Source organism: Molothrus aeneus, chromosome 1 (genome assembly GCF_037042795.1).
Source record: "Molothrus aeneus isolate 106 chromosome 1, BPBGC_Maene_1.0, whole genome shotgun sequence".
NCBI lineage: Eukaryota > Metazoa > Chordata > Aves > Passeriformes > Icteridae > Molothrus > Molothrus aeneus.
The window spans coordinates 91,107,491-91,134,952 of record NC_089646.1 but is presented as its reverse complement, the minus strand read 5'-3'; the positions used below and the strand labels follow the sequence as shown (position 1 = coordinate 91,134,952).

The following is a 27,462-nucleotide window of genomic DNA, read 5'->3' as shown; positions in this document are numbered from 1 at the left end:
GTAGAAGAGCCCTTTAGCTTCACCTCCTTCCTTGGTGATTTACTGTGCCAGCCCTGCAGTGAGATAATTGATGGTACAGTAAAATAGATGGAAGAAAAATACTAACCCTTCCTGATATGGTCTTATTAGTTTTTGAGCTGAGAGGCTCAAAATCCACTCCAATATAACCTTCCATGGCTGTAAGAAGATTTTTGCTGAGACACTGTGAGGAATTAATCCAGGCTTCCCACCAAAGATTTTCATACCACCCTGGAATAATCCACTGATATTTGCTGCCATACATTTCTTCATCATAAGCCTGCAAAAAAAGAAAAACAGAAAATATAATGGACTTTGTAATAGAGGTATTGAACATAAAACCAATTGCTTTCGGTTAATTTTTTTTTATTATTAATGACATGATGGTGTAATTGGAGCACACAACTATTTAAAAAGTTTAGAATAATTATTTGCTAATAATGGAGACTTTTTTGAAGACTCCTGACTTTAGAATTCAGGAAATGAGAATTTACTGAACCCTGTTTTTCTTTCAGGGGATCATTTCCTAAAAAAACAGAAAAATGAAACTGTGTTCTAGAACTGAGGGAGTTAAAGAACAACACAAACAGAAGGCACAGCTTTCCACAGAAAGTTCTTTATAACAGAACTATTACACGAGTGATAGAACTACCATGCTACCACATTTAAATTAAGTAATTATCACCCTTAAATCAGTCTAAGGACTAGATTACAAGAAAACTTGGATCATAGGCATCATCAAATCACATGTGGCAAATATGAATTAGGTGACTGCTAAAATCAGACCACAGTAACATTAAATTAGCAGTTCCTTCTGTGGAGCATGAGTGAATAGTGAATTGATAGAGCAAAAACTTAATGATTTTTTTTTCTCAGCAAGATCTTTCTTCATATGAAATGTTGTAATACTGAATACAGCCAACTATAATCCAAGATCCTGAGATTATAGTTAGCTCCTTTCAATACTCAGCAGATACATATAACAGGAAACAGAAATACTTTCTTAATTAGGCACATATGCTGTTGTACCTAAAAGCTGATGTATTCTCAAATATTCTCTTTGATTGGGAAGAGTGTTTTAGGATAAAATTAGCAAATTTTATCTCAGATGTTTCGCGCACTGTCTTGCAACTAAGTATTTTTCTTTTGACATTTCAGTCAGACTCCATTTCAAAACTGCATGTTTCATGCTTCTTTGGCTCCAAATATAAGCAATACTTGAGATAGAAGGCCTAAGATAAAAATCTTAATTTTTAGAAATACATGGCGCAAGCTTAGAGCTCTTGACAGGAAAACTGCTTCTTTTTCACAAAAAATATTACGTAAGGAGGAAATGATAATAATGCAAACAGGACATATTAGTCATTCTGAAATAACTGTTTTGAAAAGTATCCCAAAGATCATACAAAAAGCCTATCAGAGAAATAAAGATCAATAACAGAATATATGAAATAGGAAAACCTCCTAAATATGTTAATACCCAAATTAAAACTGGGCTTTAAATCTGTGAAGTCTATTATAATGGTGCCAGCTCAGTTCATAACAGCATTGTGCACAAAGCAGATTTATTTGGCCCCTGGTTGCAGAAGCTTTTGTTCATACAAAATCAAATTTCATGCCTTTGTATACAATGCTGCTTGAAAGTCCTGTCTGAAACCTGGCGTCTTACATCTCATATATTACTTATTCCACAATCCACATAAACAGTTTGTCTTTCTCTTGCTTGCTAATTCTGCCCTTCCAGAAACATATCTGCTTCTGTCCTCCTACCCACCAGCACTCCTGCACAGCTATGGAGACACTGAATTCCAGGGCCACCTGTGTGGGAAACAGCAATTCCATCCTGCAGTACTCCCTTCTAAAAAAGTTTGCATTATACAGTTAGGTCATTCAAGACCTTTCAGTCACTCAGTGTTTTTTATCTGACAGTTTAAGAATCATGAGGATGCAAACTGACACAGAATAGTGCTTTTGGAGAAGGACAGTCTTATGTAGCTTCCCCTGTTCTATAGAGATTAAAGTATCAAATTGTGTGTTGCCAGAAAGTATTGGCTGTGAACTATTCTGAAATTAGAGCTGCTGGAAATTTTCTGTTTGCATAAGCACTTGTACTGTTTCCTGCATAATCTGTGAATGCCCTGGAAAATGAGCTGAAAATTGAAAGTTTCAAAATAGCCAGAAATTTCATCCTGGAAACAAGGGATCATTCCCAACATGGTTGCCTGAAAGACTGGTTACACTTTCACATTTCTGCAACAATCTGGTTTAACAAAAGGCAAAACAAACACTTTAAGAGCTGTCAGCTCTTCCTTTGAGACATGGTGGAATGACAGGGCTTGAAGGGTAGTCTGGGAAAGGCAAAAGTAGGAAGAAAATCAGATCCTCTGAGGCTCAGCACCATGATCATGCAGTGATTTTTCTAGTGACAGCACAGCTGACAGTATTCAGACATTCCAGTGTTTGTGTCCCAGAAGACTTATTGCAAAATAATGCTTTTTTTGCCACCATTTTCTCCCTGTTGATTCTGCTAAATGGAGATGATTTTGATGCTTAAAAGATTCAAGTACTTGAAACACATGGATCTTTCTTGAGCTGTTTGAGTGCTCATAGACCAATACGTACAAGTTTCAGTTTCTAAGGGGAAGATTTTTTGGCAAACAAGCAAGCTGAAGAAGGTTTGCACATGCTTTGTAACACCAGAACAGCATAAAGTAGTCATACATTTTCCTTAATCTTTCTCCCATGCCCTGTGTAGAATGCAAAGCCCTGAGTTGCTGTCAAGCAGCCAGGAAACTGTCATGGACATTTTTTGCCCTTGTGAAACTGAATTTTAATTTTTTTCCTTTAAAGCATTTCATTCTTGTTTGAATCCATAAATAAATGCTTATTTAAAACAAAGAGATTTGTGCAATAGATATTTCTTATGTGTAGCAAACAAATACTGGCAATTTGTTGATTGTTGAAGTATTAAGTTTTGACCAAAAGGCTCTAATTTCTATTCCAAGAAAACATCACATTCATCCCACAGAGGTGAAAATGAATTATAAAGCTAAGATTTCCCACTAAAATTGCTCACTGTTTTTGACACTGGTGATAAATGAACAGCTAAACTTATTTAAATCCTTGCAGGAAAAACCTGCCAAAGACTCACTTTGGCTTGAACCAGTCCCGTCCTGTTTTTAAAGTTTGCTACTGAATTTTACTATCTTTTAGTCCAATTTTTTGGTGTGGGTGTGGGTCTCTTCTTCCAAATAACAAGGAATAGGAAAAGAGGAAATGATCTGAAGTTGCAATAGAGGTGATTTAGATTTGATATTAAGAAAGACTTCTTCACTGAAAGGATTATCAGGGACCGGGGAAGAGGTTGAGTCACCATCACAGGAGGCATTCAAAAGATGTGCAGATGAGGCACTTAGGGACATTACTTAGTGGTGGACTTGGCAGTGCTGGATTAATGGCTGGACTTGATCATCTTAAAGGTCTTTTACAACCTAAATGGCTCTATGATCTTATATAAACTCCTATGGATATCCTGAGGAAACCTCACAGAATATGACTGCTGAATCCAGGCAGAAAAGTGAGGCAAACTTAAAAGGTTTTACCACCTGCATAAGTCATTACCAAATTATATTTAGGATAAAACCACAATCAGGAAAAAAAATAAATATTGCATTAGGGAAAAAGCATCTTCCTTTAACAAACTCAAAGCCTTTTTCTGACTGACATCAGTAACCTTGCAGAATATAACAAGGAATCACAAGTGAAATCAGTCTGAAGATACACCTGAAAAAGAAGAGTTAAAAGCTTGAGAAATATAAATTACTGTGCTCTTAGACATATATCTGCAGGAGTACATGAGTCAACAATATATTTTATGAATAATAACAAGCTTTCTGACATATTGTAGTGCATTAATATATAAATGACCTACTTTGAACTGCCCTCTCCTGTATTCAGTCTCCTGCTGAAACTCTCACATACATACATTTAAACAAGCCTAAATACATGATATTTCAGATTTCTCCAGGCTCCAGAAAAATACACCTCATTATTTTGACACTAATGTACTTTAGAAGCAGCCATCAGCACTTTAAACCGCTGATAGTTAAGCACATTTCCCATGTTCACACCAAACTGTAGCCACAGAAACCTGCGGCTGGCGCTCGTGTGACAGAGACATCCTCTCCCTGGAACCCTTCATTTGACAGTGATGCAGACTAAAAGACAGCCTGCCCCTCTAAGGAATTCTAAGATTTCTTCAGTGGCCTCACATAAACATGGATTTGGAAGAGAATTCTAGAGAAATGCAACTAGAAATGAGGCCAATCTCTTGCTAATGTTGGATTGGAAGATAATTCTGACCAGAACCCTTCTGCTGGGGAAATGCAGCCCAACCCCAAGAGATCTGAGGAGGATCTGGGCTGCAGAAGTACTATTCTTTCTTCCAGGAATGAAAAAATAGGAGATTATCTCTGTCAATCCAATTTAAATGGCAGTACAAAAAGATCTCTAAATAAAGACCTACAAGAGATGAGAAGAACGAAAAATAAAATAATGCTTTCCTTTTGGATGAAAACAGATTTTGTTCCTTCCAAATATATTCTACAATCTCCTTTCCAAATTTTGCCACCAACTGGGACAGCTGCTGAGTAAGAGCCAAAATGCATCTGAGACACGTGTAGCAGTCAGATTTTGAACTTCTGCCTTTCCTTTCTTTCCAAGGATAGGTAACTGTCTCACTAAGTGAACGCTAAAAAAAACATTTGGAAATTTAGATGCTGTCATTATTACTTTTCCATTATATTTACTGTGTTCTTGGATTAATCTAAATATTTAGACTAAGAACTCAATACTTAGGCCACTAAAATCTTTCTCTTTCAAATTTTTTTCTGGCTTGTACAAGTATAGACTCACATTTTAATTCTGCTAATTTTAATGGCAATAACAGTGGATAAGTTTGCAGCACATTCACATAAACAAATGGTGAGGATAGGGAATTTTATGTTTGCTAGTCTTACTGTTATGGTTAAAAAAACTAATATTTGCTTTCATGTAATACATGTAAAACATACAGCAGTCAGATAGGAAGGACAACTGTACAATTAGCAACATTTTCAGTAGAAGAAATTATTAGTGTTGATTAGTTAGGATGTATAGGAACTGGCTTGAATTTCTTGTTCTTTATAAGCAAAACATGCCAAGCCCATACACACAGACATTATCATCAGAACACAGCTCCTGGACAAGACTGAAATCTTGCAGTTCTCTCTCTATCTGCTGCAACATATGCAAGTATTTCCCTGGATCTGATGTGAAGAGAAATACTCAAGTTTGATTTAGCACTTAATTCCACTACAGGAAAGTAATAAGAAGAAGCTAACCATGCAATCTATGCCTAAATCTCACTGAAGACAAACTATTTTATTGAAATAGAAATGGAACTACAGATGTGTAACCTCTTTTTGGACATAAAACTTCACAGAGCTGAACTCCATGAAGAAATGTTTATGCTCAAGTTACTTTTTTATGAAACGCAGCACATTCTTTATTCTGATATGCAATTAAATGTATTTACTTACACAGCAGAAAACTTTCACAGCCATTTCCTCATTAAACTGGCCAAGGATTATCCGAACGTCATTGCCCTGCAGATGGAATAAAACACGGGGCAGTTAAACACAGTCACAGCTTCCAGCTACCATTTTAATTGGCCATTCAGATCATGCAGGGAGTTAGCACAGATTACAGCTGCAGACAGAATAATCACAGAACTATTTCATCTTCTATAAATCCAAGAACTTGAAGAACCACATAAGAAAAAAAAAAAAAGCTGAGATGTAGAAAATTATTAGTCTATAGTAGTAATGAGAGTAAAACTGATACTACAGTCAAATATTAGTGTTCTGTAACAATAAAATATCAAATATTCTTTTGCTTCTTTGCATTATTTCTTCTACAATTTTGCGTATTAGAACCAGTTGAAGACATAAACTTATCATTGTCTGCATGAAATAAAACTGCAAAATTAAGAAATGAGATTTATGGGATTCAATGCCTTGATATTAGACCTGCTTTAGTAATTTTTAAAGGTTTTACACATACAACATCTTCTCCACAGTAACTACAACCCATTGTCAACTCCCTCTCTACCCCCTCCCCACCTCCACACATTAAAAAAAATCATCACAGTTTAAGAACCTATGACTGAAGTCCAAAGACAATTTTACTTTCATACTTAGAAACATATTAAGCGAGTCTTCCTAAATATAGGAACACATGCAGGAAAATATTTCTCCAGGAACAGGACTAACCTCTCCCTAACATGAAAAATTACTTCTAATATCCATAAAACACACTTTTATGGCTTCACATTACTTTTTCTTTCACACAATGGCAGAATTATCTGCAAAAGCTTGAGCAAATCAAATTTTTCATTTCTTTCATATAAGACCTGTTTAGAATTACTAATAACTCTTTCCCTCTCCAAGGAAAAAAGAAACATATGTTTCAGCATGATTTTCAGTGGCAAAAAGCATTTCAGTTTTAATTAAATCAATTTGTCAAAGATTTTTAGCTCAGATAATTTCACTGTTTATTTCTTGTTGGGCAGAAAAAATTATGATGGACAGTGCAGTAAGATATTAGAATGCCTCTGTAATTAAATGCATGAAAACAGTATCACTCTTAGCATGGTTTAAATCAGAAATAATGTGATGTGCTTTGCTCATTCTGAACCTGTGCATTTTCAGTAAGCCTGCTTCTCTTCAATTTTTATATTTAGCTGCAGACTGATAAAGTAATGTAAATCTTTTTCAAGTGGATTAGATTCTTTATAAACAAATCTAACAAGGTTACATGAAACTAAACAAACAAATTATACAAATTACAGCAACAGTACTACAGTTTTTGTAAGGACAATAAATAGATTTAGGAATTATGCACAAAAAAAACCTCACCTCATCTACTATTTCTTTTTTTCATATTTTAAAAATAATTTAGTTATTTTTGGAACCTCAGCTCTGAGTCACTCGACTGCTCTGAACATAAAAATGCAGACTTAATCTTTGAAAAATGAGAAGTAGAGTTTGACTAAAAATAAATGGCACAGCACCTAATAATTAGACTTAAAACTGAAGAAATTCGTTTCCATTTTATAACATGATGAGAACCAATTAAAAGAGCAAACAAACAAACAAAATATGTAAACTGTGTGGCTTCATAAATAATAATCCCAGAGTGCACATGCAGCAATGCTGCCCACTGGCTGTGTGACAACATTCAGACTGAAGTCATAGTGCCTGGGGTGTGTGGTTTCACACCTTAAGACATTGCTTCCACCTGGTTATCACGTAATTTAGTATGCAATCATTAATTTTGTGTCAGAACACATATAATTTAGGAGGTAATTTAGGAAAGTCTGTACAACAGCTCTTCCTCTTTCATGCATAGCATCTTCCTCTGTGCACACACTCCTCAGCCAGCCTCTTCCTCCTGAACTCCACTTTTTGCATTCCCTTCCACATTTTCCCCAATTTTTTTCTTGAAGAATTGCATTCAATATTGCAAATCAGCCTGGATCCATTGGATGCCAGGCTTTGGTCTGCTCGCTCCATCTCACATAAGAGACACTGAAGCTTCAAATTCATGCAACTGCACATAGCTCAAGTCCCTTGCAGAGGTTTTATCTGCACAGACAATGAAGTCTGCACCAAAGTGTATCAGGGCTGGGTTCATGTCAGTGCTCGTGGGTCAAAGTCCACATTACAGACTCATGCAAAGAGTTACATCAGATGCCTGCTAGAATAACAACTTTACCCCTTCCTTCATACTGTTAACTGATGAGAAACCAGCATGATTTCCTTGCAATGATATACTATTCCTTTACTCAAACCCTTGCAGAATGATGCAAGTTAACACAGTGGAACTTCCTCATAGGGATCAAAGAAATCATCCACTGGATGCCAGCAAGTGCCAAGTCTCTTATTCAGAGAGCTGTAAATTGCTTGCACGGAGCTAAAACATATTTGACAGAAGAGGTTTTAATTCATGGAACTAGGCAGGTGATCTACAAGATGATTAAAAACATCCCAGGGGGAAGGCAACTCCCAAAACTGCACTTACATAAAAAGACCAATGTTTAGACTGTTTGCCAGATGGTGAGCTGTCATATTTACTCTTCCTAGAGATTACAGTAGCAATATCAACATTTAAGCTTTGCCCCTCAGTAAGAAATACATATGTTCCCATATGGACTGAAGTTCAAACAAGAAAATGAAGAACAGTTACATTTCATTTACCCACAGTGGTGGCAAACCTTGCATAAAAACATCTTTTATAAATTAAGACTATAGCACAGACTCAAAAAATAATGACTCTTTTTCTTCTTCCTTTCTTTCTTTTACATAGGTGACGATATTATTTGGCTAATAATTAAAAAATGCCTTGGTAGCACCAGGAGCTGAGTATCATAAACGCTGAAGAGAGTGAGGATCAACACACCTAAGATGCTCTGCTGTGGGATGAACAGCAACTTGTCTCCTTCACTGCCATTTCAAACAGCCTCAGACACCCTTTAGCCTTTTCAGAGTTTCTGAGTGATGCATATTATGCTGAAATAGGCAGCTATTTTTTTTCAGCCTTCAGAGCTTCCCTTCTTTGATCAGATTTTAATCTGTCTCATTTCTAATGAATAACACCACAATGTCGTATTATACAGCTTTTCAGAGAAGGATTGCTACAATATCTCATCTGCCAGGAAAAGTCAACACCTTGGCAGGCTCTTTATGAGATACCTAAATTGAATAGCTCAGATACTCTGTCTAATTCTTTACCACATATCTGACAGTCAAGAGGTTATCAATAAATCTACAAAATCCTGGGCAACTTTGACAAAAGAGGTAGCCACTTGTTCTGCCTTCTAAATGCTTGGATGTCCACTTGAAGAGCTAGAGATAAACCTCTGACCTTAGCTATGGAATCACTGATGGTGAAGGTGAACCAGAGGACACCAACTCCCACCATAACATGATGGTAATTCTTTTGTCCTACATGCAAGACATGAAAAAATTGGAAGCAGAAGTGCTATTGCTCTTGCAATTTTTCTGTGCATGCTTAGAATTTTCAAGCATTTACATGGATGTACAAATCCATCCCTTTCTCTGTACACAAAAATGAGTTTTAAAGATATTCTTCAGCTTAAATTTACCTTTTAACTGCGCAGTCAATGCAGTAGAAACTAAGCTGTTATCGAGAGAAATATAAAATATAAATGTATATTTCTTCAAATCCTGCCAGATTTTACTATTTTCCATTCCATAATCATAAATTTCATTATTTTAAATGTGTTTGTGAAAATAAAATGTATTTCAGGTAAGCAGATAGCAGTTTACCTTAGATATGAGGTTTACATGTCGGAAGGAATGAACATTATTAGAATTGTTTAGCTAAATTCTGTGTCAAACACGTACCTAATGACAACTAACCTTTGTTTCCTGTCAAGAGCAAGCAATTTTCTGGATAATTGCTTATTTATTATTTTACTAATTTGTTTTGAAGAAGAAATCAAGAGATAACAAATATACTGTTAATTCAGTCATCTTGAATCCCTGCAAAACAACCCAGTGTGTTGTTGATATAGAAGGCAGCTAGAATCACATTGCTTCTTCTGACTTCCAGCCTAAAGATGCATGCTTAATATGCTTTTTTTTTCTTTTTTTTGTTATTACACCATTACTAGTCATAAATATGGACTTTGCTGTATCACCTACTGGAGTCTCTTCAACCCAGACAGGTTTCCAGACAGAAAAAGCAAACTGGCTTAGACTGGACAGACACAAATGGCTTTACACAAACATGAACTTTACTTATTAATACTTTAAACATTCAGGTTTATGTCTCTAGATTGTGAAAATAATAAAGCCCACTTAGTTTATCATGCTCCAGAACCTTTCCAGTTTCAGTGGTGGTCTAGTCTTACACAGGTCAATATTGCTTTAATGTCATTTTTTTAAACATAATTTAGTTTAATAAAGTTTTTTTTGTAACCTGTTTTACACATATTTAAGCATTTGCAGGATTGTGGCTTTGATTGTGTGTCATATGGACTTGATGCCAGAAACAATTTGATCTTCGCCACTTAAAAGTGCTTTCTCCTGCTGTTCAATCATGTTTTTCATGTTCCTGTGCAGTTTAAGATTTGTCTCTCCTGTGTCTCGTTTATTGCTGGTTGTACTGCATAGTAATGCTAAAATATAGTTTTAATTTTATGAGATGCCAGAAGTCTAATAAATCAATATAATAAGAGAAGGATGGGAAATTATTCTGCTACCAATTTTTTTTTCTTCTTTTTTCCTTATGATTCATTTGAAATCATGCAGATGATGTCAGCAAAGAATTCAATTTAAAATGTGTATTGACGCTAATGGAAAGAGGCTCAATATTCTTTCTACATGATAATTTACCTTAAAAGGGTTCTGGTTCCAAACCTCAAAAGTTTTCACATGTATACATCACATCTGTACATCAACTATGACTGGGGCTTTAACTGCAAACATTAAGCCAGCAACAACTTTGCTTAGTATCACTATTGGGAACTATTAAAAATATTTACTCTACACATAGACCTTCATTAACTTAAGAAGGACTAGGCACTCAAAATGCCATTTTTGATATTATTATGCAATGGAACGTAGTAATACATCATTTTAACACAAATTTCATTTCCTTACTCCTCTTCAGAGAAGAAAAATCATTATCGCTTTCTCTTTTTCATCAAACAGCAACACATACCTTAAGCTTCTTTACACTTGTGCAGGGATCATCAGAAAAACTCTCAGTATCTGAAATCTCGATGTCTTTGCCATCAAGGACGCCAGTCAGGTTATTCCTCACCTGTCACAAGTTGAGAAAAAGGCAAACTAGTGAACCGAGAGCCAGTGAGAAGGAAGCAGATGGACTGCATTTATACCTGTAATGACAAGCAATGATCTTGACAATGATATATTCACCCACACAGGTTTTTCCATTTTGCCTAACATGTGATCAAGGTGCTATTCCCCTATGACCACAATCTGCTATCAATGGCTGTACCACGTCAAGGACTTTACTCTGAGTGGCAAAAAAAAGTTCACACACAGCCCCCACAAACTGGGCTCCCACTTTGTGTCATGGGGTGGACAATTCTTCTGTGTTTCCAGGGCTGTTAGGACCAAAAACTTTGTTGTAGCCAAAGTGTTGTATGAGACAGTTCAAAGGGAAAAGGCTTATCAAGGGAACCCTTATACATTCTCAAGTACTTATTTCAGCAGGTCCTAGCATGAATCAGCAGAGTTTAGCTTACATCACTTAGGGGCTGATAAGGCCTAATGAACTTCTCTGTGGCCTACCCCTCTCTTAGACCACTCATCACACCATGGGGCTTGAAGGTGGCACATGCCACTAGGTACTAGCAGGTTCTTTCACCTGTTTAATAGTGGCAACACTGACTTCTTTGAGCTGCCTAATAGCACAAAAAAGCCAGACAACATTCAAAGTAATCTAGCTTTCTGATTACAATTTTTTGCCGTATAACTACTTCAAGGTTTTCTGTCTTAATTGCTGCTGGTTTTCCTCCAGCCACACGACACCAAAACCAGTTTCACATTACTATTCCTAATAGATAAGCAAAATAATTTTGGTCTGCAACATGATTACAGACTGAAATGAAGAGAGTGGCACACCAATTTTAAGTTAATAGAATTATGATCACATCAATTGCAGTGATTGTCTATTTAATTTGTTTGTAATAGCAGAAATAGGAGAAGCAAATCAGTGTAAAACAGGTATCTCACATGCAAACACAGAAGAAAGAGGATGGAAGCTACATGATATTAAACAGGAGAATTTAGAAGCCTGTGTATCATATGCAGATATTTCTGATGACCATCTGTATAGGTCATTTCCTTACAATCATCATTACACCAGCTGCCTTAATTACTTCTTTCATGGCCTTTATGTCATCTTATCCCCTTTAGTCATGCTTTAAAATTACTAAGACACATTACTTTATAATATTTTACAATGATTAGAACAAAAGGACATATAAGTAACTTTTGATTAAAAATTGTTTTATCAAGGCAGATTGGTCAGCCCACCAAGATTTGTTACATCCTTTATCCTTCTGTGATGTTATCAGTTTTTAAACTCATTCTGTGAAAATGTGTTCACAGAAAGTGATCAGTAGTGACTTCTTCTTCTGCTTCTATACTAGTAAAACTGAATTATTGTTATTTTTCAGTGATGCCATTAACTGCTAATTACAACTGAGGTTTTTCTTGATACAAAGAAAAATTGTTTAAAAAAAAAAACAAACATCAGTGATAACAAAAGAAAACAAACCTCTCTTAATCATAGTTTAGCTAATGTCCAAAATCCTTCTACCTAGTGTAAGAAAACACTAGAACTATCATTTGCTACTGACAAAAAGTAGCATTTTCCTTACTTAGCATCAATGTACTTTCCAAAGGAATAAAACTTGTCATATGCTTCTACCCAATACTGTCTGACTTTCTCCTGTATGGAAACATTTTTTTTAGTTTCAGGCTTGCTTTTCAGATATTTTCTGACGAATACTAGTCAGTCTTTTAATCAAAGAAAGGCTAGATTAATATTACTCAGCTAAACTAAGCAGAAAACAGCTGATTTACCAAATACTGTCTAGTCAAATTAGACCATTATTAACATAAGAACCATGACCAAAACAATACATTAAATATTATTAATACTTATGGATAAGCTTCAGTGGTGGGCACAAGGCTGATGATTATAAAAATTATACTTCAGGCTGTCTACTGACTTGTTGGGATTCCATCCCTTCAGAACTTCACACTTGAGGAATTAAATTGCGGATGTTTGGGGTCATTTCTGAGCAGCGCTTATTTAAATTCAGCCATTGAGAAATTATTTTGACATCTCCCCTGGCTCATCTGCTAGAAGCAAAGTATCTGTGGCTTTGAGAGCTCCTAGGCTTTCCATGTATCTACTGATTAATCTCCCAAAGACATACCTTACTAGATTTTGTGCCAAAGAAGTTAAAAACCTTTTCCCTTTACCGCTTCAAGCAGATATTTGCTGTTTTCCAGATGCATCTGTTGTGGAGATTTTGCCAAAAGAAATTCTTTCCCATTATCTAAACAAGATAGCAGCTTTGCAGAATTTACAAGTCAGCAGCTTTGTAAGAATTTGCAAGTTTTTTCTAAAAGACAATGTTTCCCTTTCAATGCTCTGACCTATGTCGGACACATGTCATCTTGTGTCCTTGTCTGGGAGTATTTTTACCATATTTTCCAGTTTTTACTTCCTATTTCCATACTTTTTTTCCCACCAACCTCAGGTTCTTTTCTTCCCTTATAAATGCTCTAAACATATCATGGAACGGAAACTTGTGGTTTTCTTTCTACAGAGGTTCTGGACTTTCAGATAAATTGAACTACAGAATCTTCTGATTTGGATTTAGGTCCAAAGTCAGTCACCTCCATTTCTAGACCTGCCAATCCTGACGCAAACATTCCTTTGGATGAAACTTGTGAAACTGAGAATACAAAATGCTGCATGTTTTGTTTTAGCAGATGCTTGCAGTCCTGGAAAGCGTATCACCAGCAGTTTTAGTACAAGCAGTTTCAGCACTCAGCAGCAATAATTTCATTCCACCAACCCCAAGTAAGGAGAACTGTAAACTACTGTGCTTCTGGGTTTTGTTGTGTAAATAGGATAATTTTCACTTTCAGAAACTGCTGTAAGAAAGTGGTAACAAAACTGCATTAATTTTTTATGGGGATCCACAGTTGCTAAGGAAATTTTGTACCAACTAAAACACAGAAGCAGTGTAATTCCACAGGATTTTAGACTCTTAAAAACTTTATGAAGGCTGTAGCTCTATGTCTGTTTTTATCAACTTTACATTTTTAAGACAGCAATATTTCATTTTCCCAAAACAAGAATTATCAGCCCTGGTCATCAATAAACCTGAAGATTTTCACAAACCAGTGAAAGACACTTTTGCACTGTTGTGCCTACAAAACCAGATGAAAGCAGTATTTCACCATACTACATATTTAATCTGTGTAATCAACTGCAAAAATTACTGGGGTGCAAATATGTTTACCCAGGGGCAAGTTCCAAAAAATGAAGGGTTCGTAAGGGATGCTTTTGCAGGAAGAAAAGGATGTCCCTTTTGCTTTAGGCAAAAGTGAAGATGGGATGCAAGAGAACTGTTTTTTCTCTCTCATTCTGCCAGAGCTGCCCTTTGATTCAGCTCCCATGACTGAAATAAAGGTTTTAAAGTTTGCTACCAAGTCAGGCTATATAATTTCTTGTGAAGTGAATGGCAGCAATACTTGCCTACCTCATAGCTCTTGTATCAAATTTAGTGATGTTTGAGAGGTGAACAACAAAGTCCCTCACCCTGCACCTGTGAAAGAAGAAATACAGGGATTTTGAGGAAAAATGAACTTGCACTGCAAAGGCAGAAATTTTAAGTTCTTTAATTTCTATCAAACTGAGAGAGTAGATAGAAAAAATAACTGGGATGTAAAAAATGGTGAGTCTAGAAGAAATAAAATTTCAACATACTTGTGGTATGTACCAGAAAGAATGGATATAGGTTTAAGAAAAGGAAGCAAATGTTGGGGAGCATCATGGTCTGGCAGCCTAAGGAAGTGGGACACAAGCGCACAGCCCCTGGACCAGGGACCTCACCAGCCAGCAACCCAGCAAGGTGAGCAGGACAGTCTTGGAGGGAACAGCCACTTTCAGCCAGGAGGTGACACCCCCATGCAAGTCCATGGGAAGAAGGCAGGTCCAGTGCAAAGATGAGAAGTTGATCCTCAAATCTGGAGCAGGTTTGGTAAAAGTAACCAGGGTCAGACAGAACTCATGGCTGCTGGGCAGGTCCATAGCAAAATGACAGGACTGGGAACAAGCTTACAGGGTCCCTGCCAGCCATAGCTGTGATGGAGAGAATGAGAAACCAGCACCCCACAGCATCACGGGGGCATGGACTGATGGCACTGATTTGAGCTGAAAGGGGGTCAGGGATGGGGAAAGGGTGGGGGGAGTGTTGCTAGAGGGCTACTCAGAGTAGGGGATGGGGAAAGAGGGGGGGAGTGCTACTAGAGGACTACTCAGGGGCAGAGAGAGCTTTTGGTGCTCTCAGAGCCCCGACACTGAATTTTGGCTGTTTTTTACTTCCTACATGAACTTTGTGTGATGATTCTCTGCGTACAATACATAAATGACCTTGTCCCTCACAAGGATACAAAAGTTGTACATGAAGTGATTTTATTTCAGGTGAGATGAGATTGCTCGCTTCAGAGACATTATGAGTGCAAGCACCTTGTGACCTGTAGTAAATAGTTAACATCCCTTTGACCACACTATTTCATTTTTTTGCAAGCAAATTTTATCTGTTTTTTCTGAGGAAAACAGTAAAGAAAGGTGATATTCCTGATGAACTATCATTCTAGTTATGCTAGTTTGGATTTAGGTGTCTCCACTGACCAACATTTCAAACTGTTTCAAATTATACATTTAAAGGCACAGCTCACTCAGTTAATCCTAACTCTGCCAGTAACAAAATTAATTTAATGATTTTTAGATTAATCATACTACTTTGCTTTTAACAGATATTTTCAATGACCTTTTGGTTCACTAAATCTGCATGTAAGTACAGCAAGCTAAATCCTTGTCGTTCAGGGCAGTCTAATCCCACCAGATGTTGATCATAAGAGATGCCTAACAAATGAGAACTGGTCAAACCAGATGGATTACACAGTCAGATATTGTACTAAGATTTCCTGTTGTCCAGAATATACAGTTCACTACAAAATGTTATACCATAGGAGTTTCAGTACAGACATATTTTTATATATGTACAAAACAAATGCTTAAATTATAAGAAAAAGTTTCCTCGTTACATGGACAAAATGTAAATTGTGAGTAATTGCATAGGACAGATTACCATTTTTGGGATTAGTATAGATAGAGGTCTCACTATACAATGTGTTACAAGCAAACATAATAATCCCTATTTCCATTCCAATGGAACACATTACTCATATTTAGAGGCTTAGTAGCATTAAGTGAAAACTTCCATCCAAGAAATACAAACTGCAGAGATACTCTTTCATTGATATACACATCATTTGGGACTACAAAAATGAAACAGGTGGTAAAACCTTATTTGAAGCAGAGAGACAATGCAAAAATAAAAGATGAAGCAAAAATACACCAAGAGGAAACAATAAAATATTATTTTGGCTAGTAAGAGTTTCATTTAGAGGAAAATTAAAAAACTAAATATGTTTTATTGTGTAAAGGAGAAACAAAATCAGAACTGCATTGGATTTCCTTTTCTGTTCAAAAGAAATCAGGTACTTTATAAAAGTACCATGTTTATGGTTTTCATTGTGACAGGAAGGGAAGAAGAAACCCCAGAATATTGGATTTTTATTTGGGCAAACTGCCACAGTACAGGTTTTCACAAAAATATTACTTTTTTCATTGAAGTAGGATGTTAGTAGCTGGGTCTAACCTGAAAACTAATGCAGTCAATATTAGTCTTGCCTACAAGAAGTAACCATGTGTTTCACACTGGAGTAATAATAACACTGCTAATGATATTTTTGTTGCATTTGTACTATAATTGCACATTACAGTTAAAAATGGTAACTATCCTCCTTTCTGCCTGGAATGGCAGTATGGTAAATATGGTTTCACATAAAACCTACATATGTGTGACTATCAAACAGATCATACCTATTTAAAAATAAACCTCTATGAAGTCACCTACAAAATGCTCTAATTTCCTGCCAAATTCTCTAATGGAAGAAAGAAATTTCCTTACTTTACCTTTCTTGTGTTGTTTGATCACAGAAGTTAAACATAATCAGGAACTCTGATGTTAAACCTACCATTTGTGTGTAAGAAGAACTGGTGGGCATGTAGGGTTCTTGTGGTAGGGGGGAAGTTAATTAGGGGGCTTTAGGGTGACCTATAGACAGTCCAAGTAAGAGGGTGATTTCTCTCCAATGGATAAAAAAAAATCAATTCATCTTACCAAGATGTGAATCAGTTACTTTGAGCTATTTGAAGAAACCAGCATATTACAGTGAAATACAAATTTAGTTAGGAAAAAACTTCAAGGATCTGCACTATGACAAAATAGGAAAAGGTTAAGTTTCACTTAATCTACAGGCATGTTAAGAGCATGCACACAATGTTCAGCAGGACTTTGAGCAGTCCGAAAAAACAAACTCCCTTCACTAAGACTGGACACTAAGACAAGTTAAAACACAACTCAGTAGTACAGCAGAGAGAGGAAAGGAAAGGTACATTCCTTACACTAAAAAAATACATAATGCATTGCCAAGCCAGAAAAGATCTCTAAGAGAGTAGGCAAGGATTGAAAGTAATGATGTAGTCTATAAGAAATAACATCTGTTCACATGAGGAGTTAAGGAGAACCAATGAACAAAATTGAAAAAGAAAATACACCAAAAATATACTTCTGGTTCCTTTACTGTGAGATACCATCTACAAAACTTAGGATAATGTGATTTCTGATGGCTTCCAGGGAAATAGGATGACCATCCTTCTACAAGTTTATCAGATGTGACTCGGAGAGAAAGCAGAACAAAATTAAAGGGTCTGGAGGCTGTAATATTATACAACAGTAATTTTCATGTCAGGTATTATGAAAGTAAATAGGGGCCATATTGAGAATAGATTATTTAATAATTCATAAACCAATGCCAGAAGTGCAAGTAATTAAGTGAGACTTTAGAAATGCTTGTTTATTACAGCAAGAGAATGCAATAGGACTACTGAAGTTGGTGCAAGCATTCAGCTAACTGGGAGTGTTGAAATTCTCAATATTTTTTCTTGGAGGGAATGTGGAGGCAGACAAGTAAAGGCACTCTATATTATTATGTGTGAAGTGCATTCAGAACATCAAATGAAGAATATACAGTACACCTGCATCTTTTTCTGTGAAATTAAATTCCACAGGGTTTATATATGAGTTTAGAGAAAACAATATTTAAAGAAATTTTTTTAAATTAAAATAAATTTAAACCCCATAGAATACATATTAAGGCTACTTTACATTGGTGAATTTAGTCTAGCCTAGGAAATAAGAATAGAACAAGATGGAAAGGCTCATGGTACCACAGAACTAAAGAATAAATCAAAGCTTAGTAAAAGATAATTAATATCTTTTGAAGGACACACTGTACCTCTGCCCTCAAACCCACTTCTGTAATAGTCCACATGTAGCAGACACTGAACCAAAAATTAGGGACTCAAGATCTGCCTATATTATTAGAGGTGGACAATGTATAGTAGTTAATAATTCTTACATACATACACATTTCAAACACATTTATTACACTCAGGAAGAGCCTGTTTACTAAAAAAATTTTGAACAGAATTCATTGAGAGGGATAATTCAAACAAACATGAATGATAATTAAATATTGCTTAAGAAAATGTTATCAGTGTTAAAAGAGCTTTGATTTATAATTACATAAAGAAGCGCCTTATGTAAAATCCTCCTTGATTAGTCAGAATGAAAGCAACCTACCATTTATACATTTGAAGTCTCTTAATCCGTGACAGATAAAATATTTTTTTTATTCCAGCACTAACTAGGAAGGGTGTTACATGTATATTGCTAGACTTAAGATAAATGAGCATTTCCAAGGAATGAGTCATCTCATCAATAAATAGATGTCTAAAACAGGTGAGATGAATTGCACCCTGGAAGAATCTCTCTCCTTTCTCCATTAACTATAAATGGAGCTAGATGACTCTCAGATACAGACAGCTCAACTTTAGTTGAATTCCAGGTCTAAAATCTAACCCTGTCTCAAAATGGTGTTCCAGTAGCACTGCTATCCACTGAAACTTAGAAGCCCCAAAGATCCCTTACCTTAATAAAAGGTTCTCAGGGCAAGGTCAGAGGAGTGAGCTGCCTTCTGCATCACTCCTCAAACTGTCCATCCAATGGCTGAGGGAGAGCACACAGGATCTTATTCCTCTTCTTGGCTGGCAGAGGAGGTTTGTTCAAACCACGGGCTTGCAAAAAACTTTAAAGTCCTTATATATTACGATTCTATTCTTTCAGAAAACCTGGACCAAGGTGGAAGTTTTGCCATGCACTCAGTCACTGTTCCAAAGCTACAGCTCCTCGCTAATGGTTTAATTGCATCAGACTGAGGGGGCTATGCCAACATTTAGAAAAACCTCTGCATCCAGGAGTAAGTCTTGTTATCAACTGAAAACTATGAATACAAGCCTCGGTGGAAAACTAAAAAAGGAAGAAACATTTACCTAATATAAAAATTGGATGACATTTTGATGAAAGGGAGGTTATAGAACCTCTGAGGATAGAGATCACAAGGAATTATCACATTATTTCAAAAGTCCTCCAAAAAAGCAATCCATATTCCACAGACTTCCTAAATGTGGAAAGGTCAGCAACATCCAGCTCCGATATACTTCTGTTCTGTGTCTGAACTATGGGAATACTTGCCCTCCTGGCAACACACTAGGCTATCAGGGCGTGAGGCTTTTTAGGAGTACAGTGATAGGTTTGCTTAAAATTTGAGAACCGTTTGATAAAGCTTTTCATTACCTTATTTTCCACTGCTCCAAACATCTTTGTTTAGATCAACTTTGTAAAAAATCCTTGCAGCTTAAACAACATAAGTCTCTATTTCCTCTTTCAGATGAAAAGCAGAAAAGAGACACCATTTCAGGGATCCAAGGTCACCACATTACAATGATAATGCTATTATAAATAAACAAGAAAATTTTACCATATGAACCATGTTTCAGCCCCATGTTTCTCCTTTCTGGAAAAATACATGAGAAGTTACCTTCTATTTCTTCTGACTCAGAGAGGTTCTGCTACATTAGAGAATTAAATTGGATACTAACTGGAGTGATATTGCTGAGCAGAGACAAGCAATAAGGACATTTTAAAAATAAATATTCCTCTTTCTCTCCCCTGTGTATCATTTGCATTCAAAAAAACTTTTTTCATTTGTGCATGTATATTAAATTGAGCCATTCTTTTCTGTTTTCTTAAGACTGAAATTTTGTAGCACATTGTACTAAGAACTGTAACTTTAATCCAGTTGGAAACCAAAGTCAGAAGAAGATAAGCTGAAGATACATGACACTAAAGTACTAATGCATTTCTTAGTTTTATGTGTTGAAATTTCATACTACTGGATTTTTTTTCAAAAATAACTTTTTAGAGTCTTTCAAGTGGAAAAAATTGCTCACTTATTAAATTTTTGCTGCCTCAGATGGTCACAAATATCATTCCTGTGATCACTGGGATTATTATCTGAGGAAATAATGGGTTTGCAATCACAAATGGCCACCTTCTGCATGTACAAATTCTGCTGATCTGGTTGTTCTGTCAAAATGCTTCAGCATCGCCTCGCTGTAAAGACACCATATAAGCTTTATTTATAATTTATATTTATTTATCATTCAGAATACCAAACTAGTTTCGCAAGTATTTGTGAAGGAAAATTTTAATTTTTTTTTTTTGCATTCTCTGTCCGTGGCATGCAGAAAATCATCAGCAATGCAGATCCAAAGAAGATTGTGAATCTGGCTATAATAGTTGGCATAAAGAGTCTGCATTCACCCACCTGTACTGGAGAAACAGTGTTTAGTGTTATGAAACCTTGAATGACTAAGATACTGTCAGCATTACAGGAAAATCGCTTTTCTCCCTGCTTTCAAGCCCACAAGCCACAAGAAGGCTGAAATTCACAATCTTAGTTGTGGCAGTCTTCATAATGGGAGCAACATCCTTCCCTTTGGATCTCCTTGAAGCACTTTCATTTCAAAAAAATAGACATACTATCTCACAGGCTAGCTGAAAGCTAACTTTTTGGAAAAGATCATCCCAAAATACCAATCATGTTTTCATTTAAATAAAGGTCTTCTGTAAATTCCATCTGAAAATCCCAAATGATTTCCAAATCTGTTAACTTAGCTGTCACTACATTCAGATCTGCATATCTTACGTGACTTTGTAGAGTGAGCTAAACATGCTGACAAGAATACTTGAAAAGTTCAGTGTTATTGTCATTGGATGCTGCAAGAAGGTTCAAATGGTCAAAGACAAGTAATATTTTTCTGTTTGGGAAATTTATTATTCAGTGCAGTAAATTATTTATTATTCAGTGCAGTGGTTACAAAGTGGTTACACAGTACACCTGTAGGAGGAAGCAGCAGTCCTGAAGGAGCTGTATGATGGCTTTGGTCTTAATTGTTGTAGGAAACCCTGCTTGAGTCTACCCATTAGTAAATGCTTCCTGAAGAAATGTCCTGATTTTACTGTTCTGGTTCCAAACAAAAAACAAACAAAACAAAACCAAAACAAACAAAAACAACAAAAAAAAAACCCCAAACAAACAAACCAAGAAAAAAAGGGGTGATCCTGGAAAATGTCAGAAATGCATATGAAGTGGCTCACATTCAAAATTAATGGTATCTAAAATTTAGTTGCATTTAGATTACCCATGAGCTCAGTAACAAAGGATAAACCTAAAAGTAAAGGTTGGAAATTCAAAACTAATAAAAGACAAGGCATACAATTTCAACTACTTAAGTGTATTTTGAAAAGGTGACATGTACTTGACACAATAGCCAACTGTGATTTCTAGGAATCATGCAAAGTTGACCCTGTCTCTTATATGCAGCAGCAAGCTGAAGTTCAAAGCTTCTTCAGGGAGTGTGACAGAATGTTGCTAACAGTCTGCAACATAAAAAATAAATGGATGTTTAAATGACACACTCTGGCAAAAGGGGAGGTACAGTAGCTCATATAACCTGCGGAGAAGAAAGTTACAGACTAAACTACTATTTATTCTTCTAATCTCTCTGCTTCCCACCTCTTTCCCCTAAAAACTGATAATGGCACTATCATCTACTCCATCAGTGATTTTCCCAAATTCATCACGAGAGACATGATTGTCCTCTGCTAAAGGCTTTGGAGAGCAACCACCCCTGTTAAAAAAACCAAACAAGTTGAAAATGGATAGAATCCATAATCACATTCCTCTTTGGAAAGTTCAAATTTTGATAAGCAAGGTAGTTAATAGCTCAGTTAACCCATTCCAGTTAATGTAATGAATTCACATCTGCTATGTGAATTAAATTCACTTTTTAAACAAAGTTAAATTCAGGGAAAGCAATAAAAAGTACTGTTGCTATTAGAGCATTTTCATACAATTTTCTATAACTACTAGATGATTAAACTTTATTTTGGAATTTGAGGATTATCCCTTGGTTCTCCAAGATTAAAGAAAATTCAGTAACTATATTAATATCTTTTTTCATATTGAAGAAAACCTTGCAGCAACATTTCCTGCAATGGCGTATGACTGTTATTTCACACTTTATTTACTCCAGAATCCTCAGAAGGACACCATATGGTGGTGATAATTTACTGTACTTGAGCGTCTCAGTTTGATTCACATACTTCCTCCACTGAGATTTCAATTGTTGGCTGAAGCTGGACTGCAGTTACCTGTGAAAAGTCTTTCTAGAAAAAAGATTTTCTTCTGGCTCTTGTACATATCTTTTCGAACCCTTCAATGCCTTTGTTAATTGCTCTTTCTCTTCTTTGATAGACTTCTATGTTCTGAGATTTTTCCTTGTAGTCTCTTTTCCTGAAACTTCTTAAATGAAAATAATTTCTTGTATGTCTCATATCAAGTTCTTTCTAAATAAGTTCTGCACATTATTTTATATTATTCCCAATGGGATTCTGAATAGGTCTTGTGCTGCATCTTGGTAGATTGTTTTAAGTAGCCTTTTGGAGTTTGCACTCATTCTTACAGCAGTGTAGTTTAAAAGGTGGTGTTATCTTTTAATTTCATTGGCTTCACATTTTCTTTTCCTGTAGAATCCTCCAGAATCACATTAATACAAGCTGTGTCATTTAAGAAAGTAAAGCCAATTGTATCCATGACTGGAAAATCATACAAAAATGTAAACAGTCTATCAGTACTGTCTGAGAGGAAGTCCTTAATTCAGTATGGAAACCAGAAGACACAATCTTCTAGGTAAGAATTCCAGGTTGAGTATTACTTGAAGTGCTTTATGCTGAAAATTAAGGAACCAGTTTCAATCTGTGTCTTTGGGCCACTTGTTGGCAGCTTCAAGTGGGAAAAATTATGTCTGCTTGTATGGACTGGTGGTCCTCTCCTTGGCCATATGTCCCAACTCCCTTTACTATTGCTAACCTTTTCTTTTTAAACTTATGGATTGCTAACCTTTTCTTTTTAACCTTATGGAATTCAAAGAACAGGTGGAATCAGACTTCTATATCCCCACAAGACCTAGTAACAAGCTGGAATGAAAAAATGTTTGGTACCTTCATAAGCACATACAATGCTTTGTTATATCCCTCTTAGGAAGGGGAGTAAACATGTACTATCATTATGGGTTACACATTTGACTTCAGTGGAATTGAATAATCTCCCTCAAAATAACTTCTATCTATTTATGAGTTTTAAATACATTCCATGCCATTTCTTATGTGTTTTGAATTGGTTTGAAGAATAATGACAATTTAGCATTAAAAATTCAAAACCAAACTGTAACATTAATTGCCTGTAAAATTAATCTCCCTCCTTTAAACAAGAAAGAGACTTAGAAGCACAGGGAATAGTCCCACAGTCCATACAAGCAAACTCTGTGCTGGCAAGAAGAAGTTGTACTAGACTGGGAGTTAGGGAAAGATATTAGTTTTGTTTAAATTATGTTCTCTTTCTTTACATAACATTTCTGTTAAAGCTCTGCAGACATGTTTGACTATACATTTGTGGATCCTGCAATCTGAATAATTCTTTAAGTTTCCATCCATTTATTTATTTCAATGCCAGAAATATTTGGTGAATATTATCTAGGAGTGTGGGTGTTATTAGAGTATTTAGGAAACTGACCATTCATTACTGATTTGTGTGAATAAAGGTTTAAATAAGAATCCATTGACATGAAACTATATTTTCCTCCACATTACATGAACCCATCAAAGTAAGGGAAGTAACAGCTGCTACTGCTATTTGGGTCTAAAAACATATATTAGAGAAGGAAGGACAGGAATCCTCCCTCTTTCTCTCCCTGCCCTGATTCCCTATTGTTACCAGATAATGTGATACTCTTAAGTATGGTCATAAAGGAGAGAAGAAATGGACGAATATCGTGGTGCATCCCTTAGTTTTCAATCATTTCTCCAAACTGCTATTTAATAGATTCTAATAGATTAAGCTTCAACTTTATAAGGACTTTTTAATATTAGATTAACAACTTTAGTAGCACTGCAGGACTTCAGCTCAGCTCTTGCTTCTTTGCTGTAAGAGCTTGCCAATGACTGATGCAGCAAAGGTATTTTGCACATGATCCTAGCTCTGCAACCCTCTGGAATACACTTTTTTTTGTACCAGCTGCTCCATTAGTGGTTACACTTACATGGTTTTTCCATAAAACATGACTCTTATTATTACTGCTGAGAATTTATCTTCTGCAGTACATATTTCCTTCAATGGCTCACAAAGAAGTACATCTTTATCTGTTCCACTTTTGAAATAGAACCCAACAAATAGCTGAGACACATTAGAAATATCTGTACTTTTAGATACTCCCAACATGCTACACTGTTTTTAATATCTGTTTCTTCAACTCTTCACCAGCTCTTCAACTCTTCTGTCCATTTTACAACAGGATTTGCTGACAAATGGACTTTGTCACCCTATTGTTCTCCATGCATCATTTCAGCCATTTTCACTGGAGTAATAAGAAAAAGTGTCGCCCCAAAAATGTGGGCATTTTTGTATTTTCCTACTAAGTAAGAAAATTCAGAATTTTCTTCTAAACATTTATCATTATGTTTAGCTATGTAAAGTACTGGACAGACTATCACATGACCTTACACATCACTTGAGGCTTGTTTTCATGTTCTGGATGCTTAAATTTTAAATGTCTTCCTAATCTCAATGGCTTCATTTACTGTCAATAGCAAACGTCTCAAGGCACAATATACCTTTAGAGAAAAGTTTACTATTAGCAACAGTATCTATAAATCTATATTTCAAATGGTCTTGGTAACTTGGTGGGTTTTTTTGCCTTTTTTTTTGCTTCACTTTTTTTCAGATCTGCTTGGCTCATCATAGTTGTTATCCATAATGTGAGTGATGAAGAGCTCATACTAGTAGGAGGAGAAATGTCAGCTCTGTCATTTTCTTCGTGTTCACTTCTACTGGCATTATCAGCATTATCTTCAATCTGCAGTTGCTCTGCAGGAATCTTTTTAAGCCCCTTGTCCATTCAGTAGTTTAGTGAAAACTACATAATATAATCCATAAATCCACTTAACTGGACACATGTAAACAGTAATACATGGAATAAGCTGAAAGTGAGTGAATGAGTAAGGATGCCACTCTCAACTCCCCAGTGTTGGGAAGTAGCCCCTCTTCCCTCAGGACATTTCAGGAACCCTATGTGACTATCTGACACATGGATTGGCTAAATGCACCAGTGTCAATTGGTATACTAAATATTAGCAAAGCTTAATTTCTTCCTTATTTTTTAAGATAAAAATGAATATAAATGGAAACATGACAATTATCTTCCTGCACCCCAAGAGACCATCTCACACGACAACTGGTGTGCAGACACCCCATCTGGAGACCATAGCCCTACTCACTCTTTAGCTGGACACAGTTCAGAGTTTGCCAGCCCATATCTGGACTGCAGCATGGACTGAAGGCAATCTCTGACCACTTGCAAAAACATGTGCACTTCAAGATATATACCTAGTAAAAAAAAGACGTATGCCTAAAGTGCCTACAGTACTACTACAGTACCTACACTCTTCTCCCAAACCGAAGATAACCAATTCCATCCAGTTTTTCCACTAAAAGCAATGCCAATATAGAGCTCAAACTTCAGAGGAAAACCGTAAGATTGATTTGCAGTTTGGAAATAGACTGTAGAGCAAGAGACTAAATGAGCTCTAAGATGGATTAAGACAGAACTGGATCTTGATGATAGTCTGTACATGATAAATGACCTACTTAAGGAGATTTTCTAACTTCAATCTCCAATCTAGCAGACAAAAATACATAAAATATAGTGACTGGAAGTTAAAGATTAAATAAGACACATTTTTTTAATGTGTATCACTAACCACTAAGACAGTGACAAAGATGGTAGTGAATTTCCCAGCCTTCTGGTGTTCTTGAGCATAAACACATGTAAAACAACAGAATTATACACTTATTAATTATATTTTGTAGCATTTTCCCTTAGCAAAACAAGAAAAATCTACATTTTGATGAGATAAAAACCAAACTTTCCTATTTTGAACTTTTCACTGTTCAAAATATCCAGTCTATACTCCCATCCCTCATTTATCTGTACTTCATTTGTACTAAATGTTTGCATTTTTTAAATTATAATAAATCCCTGTAGATAATAAAAATGGCAAATTCTTTGATGTCAGCAGAAAGTAGTTATTTTTAACTGTTAAAGATCTACTGATTAAAAACACTGATGACTTTCATTCTCTGGCAGCAACCTGAGCAAAAGGGAATAACAGGATGTACTGGTTCTGGCTGGAAAGAAGTTAACAACACAGCTTTGTTCACAGCAGCCTGTGCATTGCTGTGCTCAGCACGGGTGGCTAAAACAGCACTGATAACCCACCAAGGTTTTGGCTATTGCTAAATCATGCTTGCACAGAGTTAAGGATTTCTCTCTGCCTCCTGTCCCCCAAAATCAGTAAACTTGGAATAGGTAAGATGTTGGGAGGGGACCCAACCAGGACAGCTGATCCAAACAGACTAAAAGGATATTCCCCACCATATGATGTCATAGTCAGCAACAGAACCTCAGGGGAAAATTGTTATATTATGCCACATAACACTGTATTAAGATCTGGAATGTAACAGGCTTTTTAAGGAAAAATAAAAATATTTTAATACCAAAAGGAAGTTCATCAGTTGGAATTCTTGCAAAATAGAGGGCACAATGCTTTAGTCAGAAAGCACTGCATGAAAACCCTGTGATGGACACTGACAGAATCTTAGCCTTAATAAACAAAATCCTTTTTGAAAGTTCTTTCTGTCTTGGAGACAGGTAAGAACTTTTATTTTTTTGGTGCAGACATATTCTTAAGATCTGCAATCTCAGGTCCCATAGAGTTCAGCATTTGCTTATCAAGTAATTCTATTTAGTTTTCTTCTTTTCACAGATAAATGTTTGCAGCTAAGCCTAGCTACAGCTGAGATTGCTTTTCTTTCCTTGCATCACTGACTGAAATTCAAACATATGCACTGTGTACATCTGAAAAGATGTGCAGTACTTTTCCCTCCCTGT

At 36.0% G+C, this 27,462-nt stretch overlaps 1 protein-coding gene across 2 annotated transcripts in view; it reads right to left on the bottom strand.

Annotated features, from left to right (window-relative positions):
* GABBR2 (gamma-aminobutyric acid type B receptor subunit 2) overlaps positions 1–27,462 on the bottom strand; it is a 457,582-nt gene that overhangs the window by 231,312 nt on the left and 198,808 nt on the right. For both annotated transcript variants that reach the window (XM_066560586.1, XM_066560578.1), the window contains exons 4-6: positions 10,807–10,908; positions 5,598–5,663; positions 107–298 (exon numbers count right to left, since the gene is read on the bottom strand). In XM_066560586.1, coding sequence (XP_066416683.1) covers positions 107–298; positions 5,598–5,663; positions 10,807–10,908 — 360 coding nt within the window. The remainder of the gene's footprint in view (positions 1–106; positions 299–5,597; positions 5,664–10,806; positions 10,909–27,462) is intronic.